The sequence below is a fragment of the Juglans microcarpa x Juglans regia genome, chromosome 8S (genome assembly GCF_004785595.1).
Source record: "Juglans microcarpa x Juglans regia isolate MS1-56 chromosome 8S, Jm3101_v1.0, whole genome shotgun sequence".
Lineage (NCBI taxonomy): Eukaryota > Viridiplantae > Streptophyta > Magnoliopsida > Fagales > Juglandaceae > Juglans > Juglans microcarpa x Juglans regia.
In genome coordinates, this window is record NC_054609.1 from 17,904,471 (window position 1) to 17,924,785 (window position 20,315).

At 34.0% G+C, this 20,315-nt stretch overlaps 1 protein-coding gene across 4 annotated transcripts; it reads left to right on the plus strand.

The window, feature by feature from the left end:
* Positions 1 to 10,099: 10,099 nt before the first annotated feature.
* Positions 10,100 to 20,102, plus strand: LOC121244371 (auxin response factor 19-like). Of its 4 annotated transcripts, none has more exons than XM_041142423.1 (14): positions 10,100 to 10,669; positions 11,034 to 11,149; positions 12,120 to 12,218; positions 12,306 to 12,362; positions 12,563 to 12,718; positions 12,795 to 12,879; positions 13,152 to 13,242; positions 14,810 to 14,977; positions 15,143 to 15,265; positions 15,641 to 15,716; positions 15,812 to 15,950; positions 16,629 to 18,454; positions 18,556 to 18,746; positions 19,349 to 20,102. In XM_041142423.1, the coding sequence occupies exons 1-14, from the start codon at positions 10,609 to 10,611 to the stop codon at positions 19,482 to 19,484; spliced, it is 3,324 nt and encodes a 1,107-aa protein (XP_040998357.1). In that variant the 5' UTR covers positions 10,100 to 10,608; the 3' UTR covers positions 19,485 to 20,102. The 4 variants fall into 4 exon arrangements, with proteins under 4 accessions (XP_040998357.1, XP_040998358.1, XP_040998359.1 ...); XM_041142424.1 differs by having other exon boundaries at positions 14,813 to 14,977; XM_041142425.1 differs by lacking the exon at positions 10,100 to 10,669 and having other exon boundaries at positions 11,030 to 11,149; positions 12,100 to 12,218.
* The last annotated feature ends 213 nt before the right edge of the window (positions 20,103 to 20,315 follow it).

A 20,315-nucleotide genomic window follows, 5' to 3' on the forward strand; every position in this document is an offset into this window, starting at 1 on the left:
TTATTGGAAGAATCTTCGTCGTTTTAAATGATGTATGAGATGTGTGGTATTTCATTTTCTCCGTGGAGTCAAAGCCCAACTCTTCTCTTTTATATTCAAAGTTTTGCATTCTGATTGAGATTGCGGGGTTGGAATTTTATTTTATTTTTCGTTTAGAGTTGGGCTCTCATTCAATTTTTTTTGGGAAATGATTTGTATAATTTTATAGTATGCAAGAGCTCTTCGCATTCTCTTTCAAAATAGTGAGTAAATGTGGACAAAACCGCTTTGGAGCGGTCGGTTTGCTATTGACCCATAAACAGATCATAATTAAATTTTGACTCGTCACTTATTTCACATTAAGCCAATAGAGTGCATCACACTAGATTATTCATCTGTGTGACCCCAACCTCTTACGTTTCATGTTTTCAGGTATTTTGTCTTTTCCTGCCGCTATCTTCAAGCATCTCCGTTGTCCATCATCTCCGCCGTCGCCCATCTCTATCGCCGATCTCACCCATCTCCGTCAATCATTTCCATCTCCTCGCCATCTCCTCTCTAAAATCAACCCACAACCAAACCAAAATCAACCCATTCTTGCAATCCAAACAGTACATATTGCATTCACTCTTGTGGGAATTTGTGTGTAACTTGCATTGAACAAAAAAATTCTCACTAAGCAGAGGCTTCAGCCATGGCGGCCACCTGTTGTTGTTGTCATCAGGGCCTCCAGCACCCTATTCAAGAAAAACCAAGAATTAAACCCAGACTCAAATAGAAAATCATAGAAGAATCTCGAATAGAATCTGAAGTCCATCGGTGGCCACTTCAAGAAAAAAGAGAGCACATTGACTAGACCCAGAAGAAAAACCTAGAAACAAAATAAGAAAGCCAATCTTTCACCAACTTCAGTCTGTTGCTTCAGCCATCAAATATAATCAAAAGAAAATAATCAAAATTTTGAAGAGAAAAGAATATCAGTGAATTCGTGCTACCATAGACGAATTAGGGCATACCAGAGAGGGACCACGTCGGTGCTATCCCATCCTTTGAGTGTCAAGACTTCAACAAATACTCGGCGGCGGCGGCGGCGACGGCTTCAATCGAGTGAGGAGGGTTAGGTTTAGTCTCGAAGGAGGGTGGGTGGAAAGGGAGGTGGATTTTATGCGAGAGGATGGGAGATCGGGGAGAGTGGGGGAGAGGATTTCGATGGGTTCCATGGGTTTTGACATAGGGTCGGCGGTGGCGGCAGCAATTTTCATGCGAGAGGATGAGACGGGGGAGAGGGGGTGGGTTTTGCTGCAAGAGGATGAGACGGGGGGAAATGGGAGAGGATGGGTTCTGTGGGTACAAGTTTTCACGTGGTGTGCAAGCGCATCAAAATTAGAATGGAGAATACTTGTCAACAAGCTATTGGAGAGTTGTTATTTGAGATTATTAGACCAATCGGTCTAAAGTTATTCTCAAATGTAGAAGCTATGTGAAAAAAGAAAAAAAAATATTTGTTAATGTTGGGCTCTATTAATTTTTATAGAATGCACGAAGTTTTCGCAATTTCAAACTGTATCATATATGTAGTATGATTTTATATTTTTTTAAATGCAAAACGTATTTCATTAAGAAAAAATGGATAAGAAATACTTATTTATTCATTTTTAAGTATAGTTTGAATAGTGAGTTGAGATAAGATAAGTTAAAATGAAAGTTAAATAAAATATTGTTAGAATATTATTTTTTAATATTATTATTATTTTAAAATTTAAAAAAATTAAATTATTTATTATATTTTATGTAAAAATTTAAAAAAATTATAATAATAAAAAAAGTTAAAACACTTTTTATATGCAAATCCGACCTAAACCATTATTAAGAAGACTTCCATCCCTCTCAGGCACATGTGCGTCCTCTTCTTGGGCAAATCCTAATGATCTGGCTTTAATCCTTCGTGTAGGGTGGGCAGGGGGCATGGTGTTGACAATGGGTCCTACTATGTAGAACAAAGAAAGACAGTATGCTACCTTGTTATCTACCCACATCAGAACCCGAGAACCATAATACCTAGTTTTTACTAAAATAATGTAACTTCCTCTGAAATATTCTTCTTTAATCAACTTCATTTAAGGAAACATATTGGAACATTTTTTTTTCTTACTTTCATCACACTCCATCATCCCAACAAGTAGCTCAAATTAACAGGCATCATTACTTTGGTAATATTTGGCATACAATGTGTAAATTTTTTATTTTTTATTTTCTAAAAAAATAAAATTTGTCGTTAAAAAATAATTTTTTCTTATGAATCTAATGTTTGATTAAAATTCTCTTAACTCATCTCATCTTATCTTACTATCCAAACACTACAAACATACTTTTCAATTGCAAATTTTTAATTTTTTTTATCTAATCATTACAACTTTTCCAAATTTCCAAACAAAAAAATAATAATAATTCAACTTTTTCAAATATTAAAATAAAAATTCTATTAAAAAAATTCTATTTTAATAATATTTTAAATTTATAATATTTTTATTTAACTTTTTATTTCTAATTTCTCAAAACTCCATAAAACGTATTAACTCAAATTATTTCACTACTATTAACAAACCGTTTCACTACTATTTACAGATCATCTCATCTCAATTATTCTAAGACTAATTCACTACTATTAACAAATTATTTATTACTATTCATAAACTATTTTACTACTATTTACATATCGTTTAAAATATTTTTAATATCTAAATAGAGTCTTAAGTGCCGTTTGGATACTGAGTTGAGATGAAAATTAAAAATTAAACAAAATATTGTTATGATATTATTTTTTAATATTATTATTGTTTTGAAATTTAAAAAAAGTTAAATTGTTTATTATATTTTATAAGAAAATTTAATAAAATTATAATAATAAGATTAGATTAGATAAAATAGAACATTTCTTGTATCCAAACGAGATTTTAATCTTTAGATATACACTAGATAGTAGCCCATTAATAAGACATGATTGTCTTCTAGTTGGATTTGGGGCATGCCCTTAAATTTACATTACCAAGTTATATACTCGTTTTGTACTATTTTTCTTGCTCTCAAACCCTCGTGTACTCTACTCTTATGTGCTCCTTTATGTCTTCGACAATATTATAAGTAATAATAACGTATCATTTACTTTGAGATTTTAGTTCTTCCTCCAAAAAATCAAAATCTTTTTTGTTTTTTCCTTTCTAAATTCAAAATAAGTCTTTTTTTCATGTCCCAAATCTTAACGCTATTGTCAATGTCCTGCCAGCAATTCGCAATTCTATTGACGTGGGACAGGACATGACTCATGTCTTATGTTTGGAGAATTGAGTGACCAAAAAAACAAGAAATCATGATGAGAAGAGGAAAAAGTTTATATAGGTTATATTAAAGAACCTCTTGTGCATTATGGGCAATTGGGTTGGAGTCGGGCTATTCAAATTGACCGCTTTTCTTTTTTAGTTTTTTTTTTCATTTTAGTTTTCATATTTTTTTAATATATTTAAATATTTTTAAAAAATAAAGAAATATTCTATACACTTAAAATCACTTCCTTAATCACTACGTCAAAAAAAAAATTGAAAAGCAGTCAAATTGAGCGGTACAATTGGAAGGCAAAATAGTTATTTCCATTGGGTTGTGACGTTAACATATATGTGTGTGTATGTGTGTATATATATATATATATCAAATATTTTTATCGATTGTGTAAAATTTTTTTCTTTTCTTAAAATATTTTTTAATGTATTTCTAAAAAAATAAAATACAAAAAAATAAACAAACACAATATTATAAATATAAACAAAAAAATCCTAAAATTTTTTTTTTAAAAAATGAGAAAGAATCGGACCTAAGCATTTTCCTCTCTCTCTCTCTCTCTCTCTATATATATATATATATATATATCAATTCCGCTTTGGAGCAGTACCATTTGCTTTTGAGGGAAAACCAGCATCCAATAGGCAGTTGCCACATTAGTAATGTAGTAAAAAATTCTACGAGAATGCTCCATCAAATTTTTTCCCAAAACACCATAAACCTATTTTCATTCCAGCATTTCGTTACCCACCCACCAGATGCTACAACTTGCATTCTTCACCAGTTACTGCCACCGGCCACTTCAACGCAAGCAGCCCGACGCAACCACCCAATCCAACGCCAACCACTCCGATGCAGTAGCCACAACCACCACGCAGTCGTGCGTTCGATGCCACCCACCCACAACCACCACATAGTCTAACGCCACCCACAGCCTGTACGTTGATGCACTACAAACAACTCAGACGAGCCACCTACATGTAAAAACACAACCTCGCGAGACCATCATCTTCATGCATGGTTTTGCCTTGCACCATCTTGAACAAACCGTGAGGCTCTTCTGTGGCAACCACCAACCTCCTTGCACCATTACCGTTAAAGCCTCATCCACCAACCTCCAACAGTACGCCACCAAGAACCACCACACAAGCCTGACCGTGCGCAACCAAAGAAACCTTGCCCAGCCCTATTTTTGGTTTCTCAAAATAGTCCGATGGAAATATACCAAGCACCGATTTCCATGCCCACATACGCCGTCGTGCCCACGGCTTTGTGTCATTGCGAACAACGTTGGAGCACCATCAATACTCATTTCCAGTTTCTCAATGAGCCACCATCAACCCTGGCAGCAATACCGTCGCACGTTCTCTGCATGCCACCTTCTACAAACCACAAAAGAGTCCTTATTTTAGACAACCTGAAGTAGAGCAAAGGCTCCAAGTGCAGACCACCAACCGCAAGACTCCATCACCAACGCATCCCGTTAGCTTCATTGTTGCCAAATTCCATTTTCGGTTATGAAGTTGGTGGGTGAGAACCCACAAAAAAGGTCCATAGCCAGACAAAAACAAAACAGGCGATCGATGAAGTTCGAGTACTGGGAGTATAACAACCTGGACGAGAATTTTCTTTCAATTCTTTTATCTGATTATTTTTTATTATTTAAAGATAGATAGAGACGAGGGTGAGGGGAGGTGAGTGATCTGGCTTCGGTGAGAGAGAGACGAGGGTGGGAGAGAGATCTGGTTTGGATGCGGTGAGGACGCATGTTGGGTTTAATGAATGGGCTACGTGGCAGGTGTACATTGGTGGCTGATTTCAATCATTTAATGGATGTATCGATTAGAAGTTATTCTCTCTCTCTCTATATATATATATCCCTTATATCTTAAAAGCATCTATTTGATATAAACATGAATGAATAGTGATTTATGTTTGACAATTTTTTTCCATCAATGCCCCTAGTGGTTGGGTCTTATTACAGTTTTCTACTTACTTTTTTGTTTTACTTTCTGTGTGTGTACTTCTGTCAGCTACTATATTTATATTTTTACCTCTGCTTTTGTGTTTTACTTTCCGCTACTGCTCGGTTTTATTGAATACTACTACGCTTTTGCCCCTTATTGGTGTCTACTGCCTGATCGATTTCTCCCAAGTTCTATTCATTTCTTCTTCGCACAGTGCTGTGTTGATTGAATATTAGTCTGTATTTTTGGTATCTTTCGTTCGTTTCCATAAACATGCTTCTGAATCTTTGATAATCATGCTTAAACTCCAAATTCATTTCATACTGGAACATTTACCGTATATCCAAAACATTGCAACATTATATTCAAACAAAAAATAGATCATATAACTGGGTGCAGACGTAGATCAACTCCAAAAAAAGCGCCACAAAAACTTCAGTGTTCTCTCCATAAATGTTGTGAATATAGAGAACACACCACCTCTAGATGCATAACCTCTAAAACTTTTTAACCGCCATTTAAATAACGAAAAAAAAATTCTGTGATATTTAATCATTTAAAAAACAAATTGTAATATGAAATTGAAACATGATCCTTTATTTTTCAAACTTGCTTGGACCTATAATTTGTTTAAACTTATTGCTATTTTTATTAGTAGTTTCTAACTGGAATGAGTTATATTATTCTCGTAGACCTTATCATTAAATTTTCTTCCTCTATATTATATGTTTATATTTTAGAACAATTTATTTTATAGTAATACAGGGCAAACGTGCCTCGCACGTAGCCCCACTACTAAAAAGATAGCATGTGAATAGAGGATTTTGTTTGATGGAAAAATTTACTTTTTTTATCCTTGTTAAATAAAATTATCTTTTTGTCCATGAAATTTGTGTTTGATGAAAAATAACCTTTTTGTCCTCCAGGTTTGCATTTGGTGAGCAAAATTACCTCTTATCCTTGAGGTTCTAGTTTTTTTTTATGGATAAAGCTACCTTTTTGTCTTTTGAGGTTTGTGTTTGATGGGTTATTTTTTTGTCCATGAGGTTATAAAATAATTTCTGTTTGACATGCAAAATTGTCAAACTTTTCATTTAAGTGATGAGTGTCTCTTGTTTTTTTTATCTTGTTCTTACTATCTATTTTACCTTAATTAAATTGTATTGTCTCTTAAATAAAATTATATTTTTAACCTTGAGATTTCTTTTGGGCAAATTTTAGGTAATTTAATCATCCCCTTGTGGTATGACACGCTTAGGATTAGGTTCATGTGCGATTATTTTTATGAATTACACTATATGGCATGAGTTATTAATAACATCATCTGATAATTTCTCTGTCCATTAACATGTACAAAAATTTGGTCCAATCATAAGAGTTAGAGTACTAATGAATGTCAAACTAAAGTTCTATTATTGTTCATTTTTATTTTACATTTTCATTAATTTAGTTCAAAACATTCAACTTTCAATATGATTTTCATATAGACAAATAATGTAGACCTAGGCATCAGCCTTGCAATAAAAGAAAATTATTCATGAGTTTGGAAGATCAATTTTTGTTCATAAAACTTCATTTTCGTAAAACAAATTAACTATCTTTTCAATAGCCTAATCATGTGTGAAACAAATATATGTGCACAACTAACAAACATTAAACTTTACAATGGTTGTATATATGCATCTTGACTTAACTTGTTCAGAAACCATATTTTGATTCACATATCTATTATTGGTTTGTTACATTTGCTCCTACCGATTTAATAATTATTTTTTATAACTAACAAAACTCTAAAGCACTTTCACATTATTTAGTTCATTATCATATCAACAATTATTAATTTTCCTCTATGATTCTCAGTCTTAATGATTAGTTCTATTTGATATGCATTTTAAACATTATATTTTTCCATATATAAATGCAGCAATATTTTCACTTGGACATATGTGCATTGCGCAGTCTAATCGATATATTGCTCAAATTTAGTTTTTTCTTGAGATCACTGAGCAAGGCCAGTCCCACTAACACATTGTTCGAAAAATTTGAGCATTACAAGAAAATAAACCTTACTCGGATCACCAAGCAAGTCCAGTTTGACTGACACATTACTTGGTAATTTTGAGTATTGGATGAAAAAAACTTTGCTCAAGATAATTGAACAAGGCTATTCCAATCAACACATTACTGGTAAATTTGAGTATTGTAAGAAAAGAACCCTTACTCGAGATCAATCTAGTCTAACGAACATACTGCTTGGTAATATTGAGAAGCGAAAGAATTTAACCTTTACTAGGGATCACTGAGCAAGACAAGTCTGATTGACACATTGCTTGAAAATTCTAAACATCACAAGAAAATAACCCTTGATCGGGATCACTGAGCAAGATCAGTCCGACTAACAAACTGCTCAATTACGCCATCTTCAATCTGGCATACGTGTCTTGCAAGTAAAATCTTTACTAGTATATATAAAATATCTCACAAGTCTCAATTCTTGTTTAGACACTACTTAAATTCTTCGAATTCTAAATATTCTCAAAACTTTTTGTAATTTTAGTCTCAATTATCATTCAAATACAAAATATTTTTTAATTTTTAATTTTCAATATTTTTATCTAATAATTATCTAATTATTATTTAAACACAAAAATCAATATAATTTTTATAAACTTCAAAACAAAAGACAAAAATCAATATAACTTTTACAAATTTCAAAACAAAAAACAAAAATCAATTAACCTTTTACAAACATTAAAACAAAAATACTATTAAAGAATTATATTCAAACTTTTTAATTTTATCATATTTTTATTTAATTTTTTCTCTCTCATTTTTTAAAACACAACAAAACATATTTACCCAAATTATTTAACTACTATTCACAAATTTTTGAGATACTCCAAGTGTCTAAACATGACAACTTTAGACATATTATTTATGATGTGTACCAATAATATATTTGTACACACCAATAATATATTTGGTGTACCAATAAATCAGCTTATAAATATAATTTTTCTCTCTTAAATAGTCATAGTTGACATCATCTTTGTATAATTTTAAAGTATACAAGTTTTGCCATTTTTTTTATAAATATATAATCTATAATAAACTCCATTTTTTTTCAAAAAAAAAAAAAAAAAAAGAAAAAGAAAAAAAGGCCAAACTTACCATCTTTGTAACTTTATTCACCATTGCTTAAAACTAAATATAAGATCTTCTACTTGCTTATTTACTTATAATTATTTGGTTTAGATGGAGCTTTGGCTAATTTGTTTTCAAGACTAAAATTTAAAATTTTAAAAATTGTAAAAATTTCTCATCTTATTATTATAATTTTCATGAATTTTTACATAAAATAAAATAAATAATTTAATTTTTTTAAATTTTAAAATAAAAATAATATTAAAAAATATATTTTAATAATATTTTATTTAATTTTTTAACTTTAATCTTATCTCACTTCTGAAAACAAAAGAGGCCAAATATAATTATAATAATCACAACATTAATCTAAGCATGTGTAGCAGTGGTTGGGTTGGTGTAGTGTGTAATATTCAGGTCAAACTCCATTATTTTCTTAAGCCAAACTTTTATTTTAAGAAATTTTTTCTCAATATTTATTAAATTCAAGATTTAATCACATGTCATTCTAAAACTTTGTAATTGTAATTACTGTTTGAGTAATTTATATAAATTGTAATCCAATCAAATTAATATTAATATTTAACTAATATGTATATATGTGTATATATATACATGTATATGGATATTGACTATGTAAGTAAAATCTGTTTGAATCATTCTAATTTTTTTTTATCAAAATATTAAGATGGAACAATCCAATAATAATTTAATGTTTTAAGGAAATTTCATCTTTTTTTGGTATTAGTTTAAAAATCAGTGAAAAAACTTTGATTCTTTTGATTCTCATTGAAGTGCAATATATTTTTAGTAGAAAAACAGTTCAAAAAGAATTAGTACTAAACAAAGATTAATAAAATGCAGTGGAACTTCTTGAAAATAGATGTGAATACAAATTTTTGCTGAGGTTCGCTTGGATTGTGAAATGAGATGAGATGAGATGATTTTAGATGAAAATTGAATGAAATATTATTTTTTAATATTTTATTATTTTATAATTAAAAAAATTGAATTATTTATTATATTTTATATAAAAATTTAAAAAAATTATAATTATAAGATGACATGTGAAAAAATAAAATAAAACCATTTCTATATTGAAACTAATGCAAGACTCAACTACTTTATTAATTTAAAGAAAATAATACTTAGCACTTTATTTGATAATTATTATTTAAGAAAATAGAAAAAATTAGAAAAATGATTTACAAACAATATTTTATACAATACATTACACAATAATATTTTAAATAAAAATTTTTTTATAAAATATCTTATAAAAATAACATAGTTTTGTAACAATATCTTTATTTTATAATATTATTATATAATATATTATATAATGAGAAATGCTTTGGATTTCGAATTTGGAACTCAAAAAAAATTTCGAATAACTTTTTTATTTATTTAGTGATTAAGAAAATGTTTTTTAATAATATTATAATGTTTTTTTATTTTTTTTAAAATATTTATAATGATTAAAAAAATATATGAAAAAAAGAGAAAAAAATAAAAAAAAATGAAGAGTACTATTCGAGAGTTAAATTCGGGTCACTTTTTCTATAGCTCTAATAAAAGTTATTATATAATGTGTTTTGTGTATATAATTATTCAAAAAATTATTACAGAGATCCTTGGTGGAGGAGAGAAGCTACAGAAAGAGGAGAGAGGCAGACAAGTGTTCAGTATTCTGTAGTTGTTATGTCCTTCATCAGATGAAAGAGTGAGACACAGAAAGTATTTTTTTTGGTTGGAGAGAGAAAGCATTGGGAAGAAGTGAGGAAGAGAGATGAAAATGTCTGGGTGCTGTAGTGGAAGATAGGGGGCAAAGCGTATACACTTGGTCTGGTGTCTCTGGAGTCTGGACACTCAGTGAACAAAACCCAACTCTTTTTTTATTTTTTCCCTTCCTCGTTGCTTACCTTTTCGGCCGGCTAGCCAACCTTCTCAACTTTCAGGTGGCGTCGCCGGAATTTTTTCCTTCCCCTTTTTTCCTCAAAAAGTCACCTTCAGGTCTTTCACTGAGCTGATCTGAGCTTCTTAGCTGAGAAAGTCAAAATTATACTCTGCTTCTGAGCTTTGTTTTGGACTTTTTATTTTGATCGGAGCTTAACCGATAAGGTGAGCTACCAAGAGTTTGACTTCACCACGGAGTTTGACTTCTGTGAACTCGCCGGAGAAGACAATGAAGACGCCGGCGAATGCCGGAGCCGGCTTTGCCACGTCAGCGTCCAATCTTTGCGAAGGTAGAAGTTATCCGTCTCGGTTTATGTTGACATGTTCACTCATCTCTGTTTGTCTCTGTCCGATAGTGGGAGGGGATCGGACGAATCGGTGGATCATAAAATATGAATTTATTGCTTTTTGTCTTTATGCTCTTCTTCGGTTGTATTTGTGCCGGTTTTTTACGGATTTCCTATTTTCGATAGTCCCCGAGAAAATTGAGCTTGAGAAGATTCCGAATCTCTTTTACTGCTTCTGCTCTGTTTTGCAAGAATCCAAATTTTCCTACCCTGTTTTCTGAGGAAACAAACGGATTATTATTAGTATAGAAGAGCAATGATATGATGGAGTTTTCTCTGACGAATGGGAGGGTGAAACGTGGTGCAGGAGTAGAGAAGAAGAGCATAAACCATGAACTATGGCAAGCCTGCGCCGGGCCGCTGGTGAACCTGCCGCCGGCTGGGACACACGTGGTCTACTTCCCACAAGGCCACAGTGAACAGGTGTGTGCTCTGCTATTGTGTGCCATGTTGGTGCCTCTGCTTAATGTTCACTCTCTCTACTTTTTCTTGTCTATCTGTATTAGCCTCTATTCTCCAATTTTTTCCTTATTTGTTTTGGGTTTATTCTCGTCTTCCCTTTATACCCAAAATCCTAATTGTCCTTTTCTTGTTTTCTTCTCTTTTTCCCTTTTTAGGGGGTATGCGTACCATACTACCATATTTTTAGGAATCTTTTGGCCTTTACTTTTCTAGAAGTTACCCTCTCTTATGTCTACTGTTCTTCGTGTCTACATAAAGAAGTGGTTTGGTGAAAAATCTTTGAAGAAACTTTATGCGAAAGGGAAAAAAGAACAAAGTCTTTTGGGATTTCTCTGAAGGGTTTTGGTAGGTAAATATCATTTTACCTTTAGGGTGAGATGATAACGTTTTGTTTCGTAATTATGCAAGTCTTTGATTTTAAAATTTAAGCACCAAGATTATGTTACTTGTGGTGTAAGGGATGAGCATAGTGTTTATTGTCATTTTAGAGTAATGCTAAATACAGTTGTGAAGTGCGTAAGCACCGTACAGTCGATTTGAAAAAGAGTGAGATCTATTATTAAAAAATTAATTTTTTTTGAAAGTGATTATGCTGCGCTTGCACTTACGACTACAACTATCATTTCTCATCATTTTATTTCTCGTGTGAACCGTATAACAAGGTTCAATAAACTTTAAGGTTTGCATTTCAGGTTTACCTAATCTTATTTCATAAGTAAAATAGGTTGACTTACAGAAAAAAGATAAGTAAAAGAGGTTAACTAAACCTGAAGTATAAGTATTTCTTGGGCCTGAAAATTATTGTTGTAACTCCAAGTGTGCAGTTTCTTATATAATTGTACCTTGAAAAGATTCTGTATTTTATTGAAGGTATCTTCTCCTTTTGAAATGAGTTTGTGTCCTGACTTCAGGGTTACAATCTTGGTTTCAGGTTGCAGCTTCTATGAAGAAGGATGTGGATGCACAAATCCCAAACTACCCAAATCTTCCTTCAAAGCTACTATGCCTCCTTCATAATGTCACCCTGCATGTATGGCTGACATTAACTGGCTTTTAACTTCCAAACAGATTGATTTCATTACTAAGTTTGTCAATTCTTTCATGGTTGAATTATTAGGCGGATCCTGAAACAGATGAAGTATATGCTCAGATGACACTCCAACCGGTTCCTTCTGTAAGGACTCCACACCAAAATGAGTAGCATCTTTATCCATTAATAAAATTCTGTAGATGCGATTAAGTCAATGGTAGCTTTTGTTTTGTGGTTTGTTTTCTAAGTTACAAAATATAAGCAGACACTCCCCAATCTCTAGGAACTTCTGAAAGTGAACTTAGCATGTTCCGAATTAGAAACTCAATCTAAATCTTCTGCAGTTTGACCAAGATGCGTTATTGAGATCAGATCTTACATTCAAGACAAATAAACCCCAACCAGATTTTTTCTGTAAAACATTGACAGCAAGTGATACAAGCACCCATGGAGGTTTCTCTGTGCCACGCCTTGCAGCAGAGAAAATTTTCTCTCCTCTTGTAAGCGGTTTCCCTTTATTCTGAAGGTTTTGCTGTATTCATTTCAAATTTTCATCTCGTACTTGCTTCTGTATAGGATTTCTCCATGCAACCACCTGCTCAAGAACTTGTGGCCAGGGATTTGCATGATAATTTATGGACTTTCCGCCATATCTACCGTGGTATGTTCTCATCTGAAACTTAAACCCAAACTTCGGATTTGGATGCCTAAAACTCCCAAATTCAAATTTTTGCATGATTCTTGAAGTAACTTCCATGCTAATCCAAATAAAGCAAATTAAAATTTGAAGTTCACAAATTCAAACTTTGGGAAGTTCCACTCAAAAATTCCTCACACTAATGTAGCAGCACATTATCTTTATATATAATTATCACATTTTCTACCATTCCTTTCTAAACATCTGCACCCAATTCTTGCTTTGCTTTGTCCCAGGAAAACCAAAACGTCACTTGCTTACGACTGGGTGGAGCCTATTCATTAGTGGAAAGAGGCTTTTGGCTGGCGACTCAGTTTTATTCATCAGGTAATGTCACAAATTGAGACTATTTGAACTTTTTCATTGTATTTACTATGATCATAATGAGTTTGTTATAACCATATTGGCAGACTCCTTGATACTTCATATATCTGCGTGCTGTTTTGATTCATATAAATATTTTGGGAAACATATTGTTTTCTCCCTAAGCCATAAACTTTCAATTATTTCAATCTGTCTGGCTATGGAAGATTTAGAAGCATCTCAAATTTTACCTCTATTGTCCTTACTGTCACTAAGATAACAATAACAGCTGATTTTAGCAACTTTTTTGTACATATCCTTATAATTTACATGAGTTAAGTCATATCTTCTAGCAAATACAGGGTTTAGGGATCCTTAATATTGTATACTTGGCTCTACTTTTCCTATATATTAATTCATTTGTATCTATCTTTTTTTTATTTGGGTTAAATATGAAATTAGTTTTTGTGATTTGCTTTAAAGTCAAATTGATCATTGCAGTTTTTAATCGAACTTGTTACTCTGTGATTTGTGGAATGATCAAATTAGTTCCTTGGTCAAACCTCCATTTGTCAACCGTTAAAAAGGCCAGATTAGCACAATGACAATTCAAACACACATCTCCTGATAGACCACATGTGCGCCACATGTATAATGTATTTTTTTTAATCTTAACATAAAATAAAAAAATATTTAAAAAACCATAAAATAAAAAAAGCAAAAATAAAAACATAAAATTAGAAAAAGGAACTTTTTACAGAGAAACTGGATATGCAAGTTTTCTCCAAAAACTGAAACTGAGAAAGTCCACTGGAGAACTCACTTCTTTTGGTCGCTACTAATGACTGATAATCTCTTGCTATTTCTAAAAACTTATATTTGTTCATTTCTCATCCTGAGTGTTATCTTTTGTAGTTTCTAGAAAAGCATCCCTCTTTCAAGTATGATCGAAACCTCCTTCCTGCCGAAACATCCTGGCTTACCGAGCCGCCCTCCCTTCCCAATCTCTACTTTCAAACCCTGTGATCATTGCCTTATCCTTGTTCTCCACGAGTCAATATTTTGTTCTGCTGTTTGATACCCTGGTCAAGAAAACAAAAAACCCAAATGCTCCAATAGAAACCTTTGACAATGGGTTCAACCCCCCTCCCCCAAAAAAAAAAATCCCACAAGATTTGCCTAAATCCTGCCACACCCATCTTGCACTTTCTGAAACATTGCTTCTAAAAGGTTAAGAAATCTGCCCAGTATCTCTCATTCTTTTTAATTTTTTTAGGTTTTTTGTGGTTTTGAAGTTATATTTTTCTTGTATTAAGGTTTAATTTTTTTTTTCATGTAAGCATTAGAGGAGACAGATACATATAATGTATTTCTTATATGCATTTTCTTTTTTTATAGTGACCATAAGGGAGGGTTAGGTTAACATTTAGACATTTTGAAAATCTTTTAGACTAAATGGAAAAAAACTGATAGTTTGTATTAGTTTGAAATTTGACAATTATGTGCAGGGTCCAATATCTTATTTTGACCAAAAATTTTCAGAGCAAACAAATACCATTCAGTTAAATATATAATATTTAATGCTTATTAGCAGGGATGAAAAGCAGCAGCTTCTTTTGGGCATTAGGCGGGCTAACAAGCAACCCACCAATCTTTCATCATCAGTATTGTCAAGTGATAGTATGCATATAGGGATTCTAGCAGCTGCTGCCCATGCAGCTGCAAATAATAGCCCCTTCACTGTGTTTTATAATCCCAGGTCAATATCTTTCATTTTCCATATTCTAATATTCTCCTTGATAAGTGTTTCTTACATTTTCTTGATTATATTTTGAGTGCATCAACTTGGCTGTATGTCAAATGAATTAATTTCTCCATCCTTATGAATCAAACACAACTGAAGTATTCTTTCTACCATATGCAGGGCAAGTCCATCAGAGTTTGTTGTCCCTTTAGCCAAGTACTACAAGGCTGTATATAGCAACCAAATATCACTTGGCATGCGCTTTCGGATGATGTTTGAAACAGAAGAATCAGGAACAAGAAGGTAGTTGTTTTTCAATCTTTATTCGTGCTCTTAATGTTCACAATAGAATGGCATGAGCACTTGGGAAAATTGTCCCCATAGTTCTGACTGTGGAATTCCATCGGTCCTAGATGTAGGAAGATAATATCACCTGCTGTTTATTTTGAATTACAAAAGATATAAGTTTAGCACTTGAATCTTTAGGTTCCATATATCATATTTAGCTCTAGCCATGATTCTTGAATAGTTGATGTAGTTTCTTGAGAAATTAGAAGCCAAATGGCATCCTGGGATTTCATGAATGTCGTTTTAGAATATTTAATGCTTATAAAAAAAAATAATAATAATGAATTTGAAAGATTTCGTTCTGAGGGAAAAAATACATTTCTTCTGCAGGTATATGGGTACAATCATGGGTATTGCTGATCTTGACCCTCTTAGATGGAAGAACTCACAGTGGCGTAATTTGCAGGTGGAAATTCTGGAGATGTCTTTGCTGTTTTAATTGTCATAATTTCACTATCAATAATGTGGATTACCGTGTACTCGCTCCCAATTCCTTAACAGGTTGGTTGGGATGAGTCAACAGCTGGGGAAAGGCATAACCGGGTCTCAATCTGGGAAATTGAACCAGTAACTGCTCCATTTTTTTTCTGCCCCCCTCCATACTTCAGATCAAAGCGTCCAAGGCAGCCAGGAATGCCAGGTACAAAATTTGCTGCGGTGGCCTTAACCCTGGCAGAGTTTTTGTTGTTTAAATTTTATTTTCTATGATTTTGCCATCTCATTTTGTTCATAAATTGGTTCCATGGGTGAGTCTTAAGGGCTCTGCTGTGGCACGTGAAATGTTTCCCCATCATAAAAAAAAAAGGAATTTTGTTCATAAATTCAGGAAATGGTTCTTGCTTGAGTTGCACCTAGGTTGTTCACTTGTTTGTTGCTCAGGTTACTCCTCAGAATTTGCTAATATGCAATTAATTGCATCTAGTAATTGAAAGCACCAGCTGATTCAATTATAAAAAAAAAGAAAAGATGAATACCTATTTATCAAAAAAAAAAAAGAAAAAAAAAAAAAAGAAGAAGAAGAAGAAGATGAATACCTTGAATGATCTGGGTTTGGGGTTTCATGGGATTCTCTCTCTCTTGTTCTGTCTTGGTCAATGTTTTACCTTCAAAGGTATCTTTTGAGTGATTTTTGAATGTTTCACAGCCTTGCTGATAATGGAAATCACAAATAGTCTCCTTATTCTTTTTCTAACTTGGTTTTATTTCTTCTTTTAATTAATCAAGCAAAAAAAAAAAAAAAAAAAAAAAAAGAGAAGTAAAAGATACCTGCATCTCAATTTAGCGAGAGGACATTTGACTTACCTTGGAATTATTGCAGATGATGAATCTGAATTAGACAACTTATTAAGGAGGACAATGCCTTGGCTTGGTGATGATATCTGCATGAAGGATTCCCAGGCTCTCTCAGGACTAAGTTTAGTCCAGTGGATGAACATGCAACAAAACCCTTCCCTTGCTAACTCGATCCAGCCAAATTATGTTCATTCCATGTCTACACCTATTCTGCAAAGCTTTACTGGAGCAGATCTTTCCCATCAGTTAGGCTTGTCAGGACCACAAATAAATCTTCCAAACAACTTGCAGTTCAAATCTCAGAGGCTACCTCAACAGACACAGCAGCTTGATCAACTCCCAAAGCTACCTTCCACATTGAACCCATTAGGATCCATTATTCAACCACAGCAGCAGTTGGGTGATATAACTCACCAAATGAGGCCAAATATCATTAGTCAAACTCTTCCATCAAGCCAAGTTCAGGCCCAGATTCTGCAGCCTCAGTCCAATGCTCAAACTAGCAATAACCTTCAGCAGCAGCCATCTATTCAAAACCATCAATCTTGTAGAAATGTTTCCCAGAACCAGCAGCAGCAGCAGCACCAACAACAAAGTATGGGTCAGAACCAAAAGGAAAACCTTATTCAACCTCAGCTGCCTGATCATGTAAACCAACAGTTACAAATATCTGATAATCAGATTCAGATTCAACTTTTACAGAGGCTTCAACAGCAGCAACAACCTATTCTAGCACAGCAGTCAACTCTGCAACAGCCAGCTCAATTAATGCAACTTCAAGATCCACAGAGGCAGCTGTTTGATTTTTCCCAAAGCTTCTCTAGGTCTATGCCACCCAACCAAATGCTGGAGCTCCCTCAAGCACCCACAACTTCGTTCCCTCAGTCTAACACTATTCCACATCGGACGACAAAGAATAACAGCAACAGAAATATTCAGTTCTCTCTTCCACCCCAGCAGCCAAAACTTCAACAACAGCAATCTGGTGTTCTGCCTGAATTATCTGCGAATGGGGGACTCCCCCCATCATCAAATCAGTTATCTGCAGCTGCTAGCAGTACAGTAACTGGAGTTTCTGGAGCAGGGCAGACTGTATTAATTGATGATGTTCCATCTTGTTCTACTTCACCTTCCACGAACAAATGCTCAAATGTGGTTCAACCAGTGATGAATGGCAGGTTCCAGCAAAGCACAGCAATGGGGGAGAACGTGGCTGCTGCCACAGTCATTATTCCAAGTGCACTGGAAACCATGTCATCTGATGCTAACTTGGTTAAAGATTTCCAGCAGAAACCCATAGTTAAGCCTTCATTGCACATCTCTAAGAGTCACAGTCATGGATCTTTTGCTCCACAAACATTCCTAAATGGTGCTGTTGCCCAGACAGATTACTTGGATGCATCATCTTCGACAACTTCAGTTTGCCTTTCCCAAAATGATGTCCATTTACTGCAGAATAATTCGGTGTCTTTCAATCCACAATCATTTTTGCTCAGAGACACCAGCCAGGATGGGGAAGTTCAGGCAGATCTCAGGAGTAATGTTTCTTATGGGACCAACATTGATGGCCAAATAGAGATGCCTTTGAATCCTGATCCTTTCTTATCAAAGGGCATGGATGGGTTAGGGAAGGATTTCCACAACAGTCTCTCTTCGGCAGGCATGCTTACAAACTATGAAAACTCAAAAGATGATCAGCAGGAACTTTCATCCTCCATGGTTTCCCAGTCTTTTGGAGTTCCACATATGACATTTAACTCAATTGATTCAACAATAAATGATTGCAGCCTCTTGAACAGAGGTCCTTGGGCTCCACCACCACAGTTCCAACGAATGCGGACATATACCAAGGTCTTTTGCTTTAAAAAAGACCTTCCAGCAACTGGCATTAGTTCTATCTGTCATTTTACATACTTCTCTAGGATTTTGAATTGGTTAATGCTATTTTGAAGGTGTACAAACGTGGAGCTGTAGGGAGATCAATTGATATCACCAGTTATTCAGGTTATGGTGAGCTTAAACAGGGTCTGGCTCGAATGTTTGGCATAGAGGGACAGTTGGAAGATAGGCAGAGAATTGGCTGGAAATTTGTCTATGTAGATCATGAGAATGATGTTCTCTTGTTGGGAGATGACCCTTGGGAGTATGTCCTTCATTCCTTTTCTGCTTTTAGGATTACATTTTTCATGCACATGTATGTGTGCGGGCATGCACAGACACCTAGTTTTCCTGTTACAAAGAAAGCGGTGAGGTCTTCAGTTCAAAATTGGTTTTATCATGTCTTTTGGGCCAGATGTCTGGTGGATATCTTTCATTTTAGTGTTAGATTATAAGCCAATCAGCTTCTTGCCTCAATTTATTTTGTGTTACTTTTTACATGCTTATTCACGATGACCATAGATCCTTAATAAATTGCCGAGGTTATGCTGGTTTTTTCCGAGCTTTTTCTCTAGTGTTGTTTCCCTAGTTTCTGATTGATTTATGTCTGGTTCGGACGACTCTCCTTTCCTCTGAGGCTGAAAACAACTTTTTGTGAATTGTTTGTTTCTGCTGCCTGTGGAAATGATCTTGGCATATATTTGCTACTTGTTTTGTCCTTGCCATTGTTTTCAGACAGGAAATAATTTGTTGGTCTAGTTTTAAATAATTGAAAAGTGTTCGGGGTCATTGATCCAAGGAAACTGTAGGCCCCAAATTCAGTTAGTTTGTCTTACATTTTTTTTTTGACATTTTGGTGTATTTCAGGGAGTTTGTTAATTGTGTCCACTGCATCAAGATCCTGTCCCCTCAAGAAGTCCAGCAAATGAGCTTGGATGTGGATATCGGAAGTGGGGTCCTTCCGAATCAAGTCTGCAGCAGCTCTGATGGCGGAGTTGCTTAATGTAGTCCTCCCAAATGCTAACCATTCATCTTCCGGGTCAGGAACTTATACTCCACAGTTTCCCATGTGGCATGTAAATAATATATGCCACAACTGTGTTTTCTAGGTATATGCCCATTGAGAAATGATCCTTGAGTAGTTAAGAGTGGCATTTTCCTTGAATTTTGGCCGTTGCTTGAAGCAGTCTCGGAGTTGAGCAATAGATGGAAAAGGTGTCAAAGAAGAAGAGAGAAGCTTCTCACCATACTTGAATGGATGGCTATAATTGGTACAAGTTAGATCCCACGAAGTTTTATTTCCAGGCTAGTGAACAACCCAATTTGGAATGTGCCCAAGCTCTTCCATATGATGATGCTGTTATGGGATCAATACTCAACTGTTTTGCCTTCCAACTTAAAATGTTTGAATTTTGAACTTCTCCCACGTCGGTCGGTGCCCTATAGAAAGCTAAAAGGATGAAATTGCAAGGCCTAGTTTCAAATGTATAGATTGGTAGATTTCTTTGTAGACCTAACATTTCTTAAAATGGTAGCCTACAATGTGCACAAAAAAGTCTCACATGAAATCTGGTGAAGTAATTATTTTTATTGTTCTCGTTGTAGATTTACATTTTTCTTTCATCTTTTTGTTGCATTTTATTGACATCTGTAACAGATCTAGAAATTTTAAGTTTTAGCAATGGAAGAATCTCCAACACTTGAAACGAAAAGAACTTAAAATTGAAAAATATAAGGTCACTGAAACCCATAAATCATGAATCTGTCCCAAAACGGCAACGAGAACCTGAGGATTCAGAGGTCACTGAAGCCCAAAATCAGCAATTTGTTATGA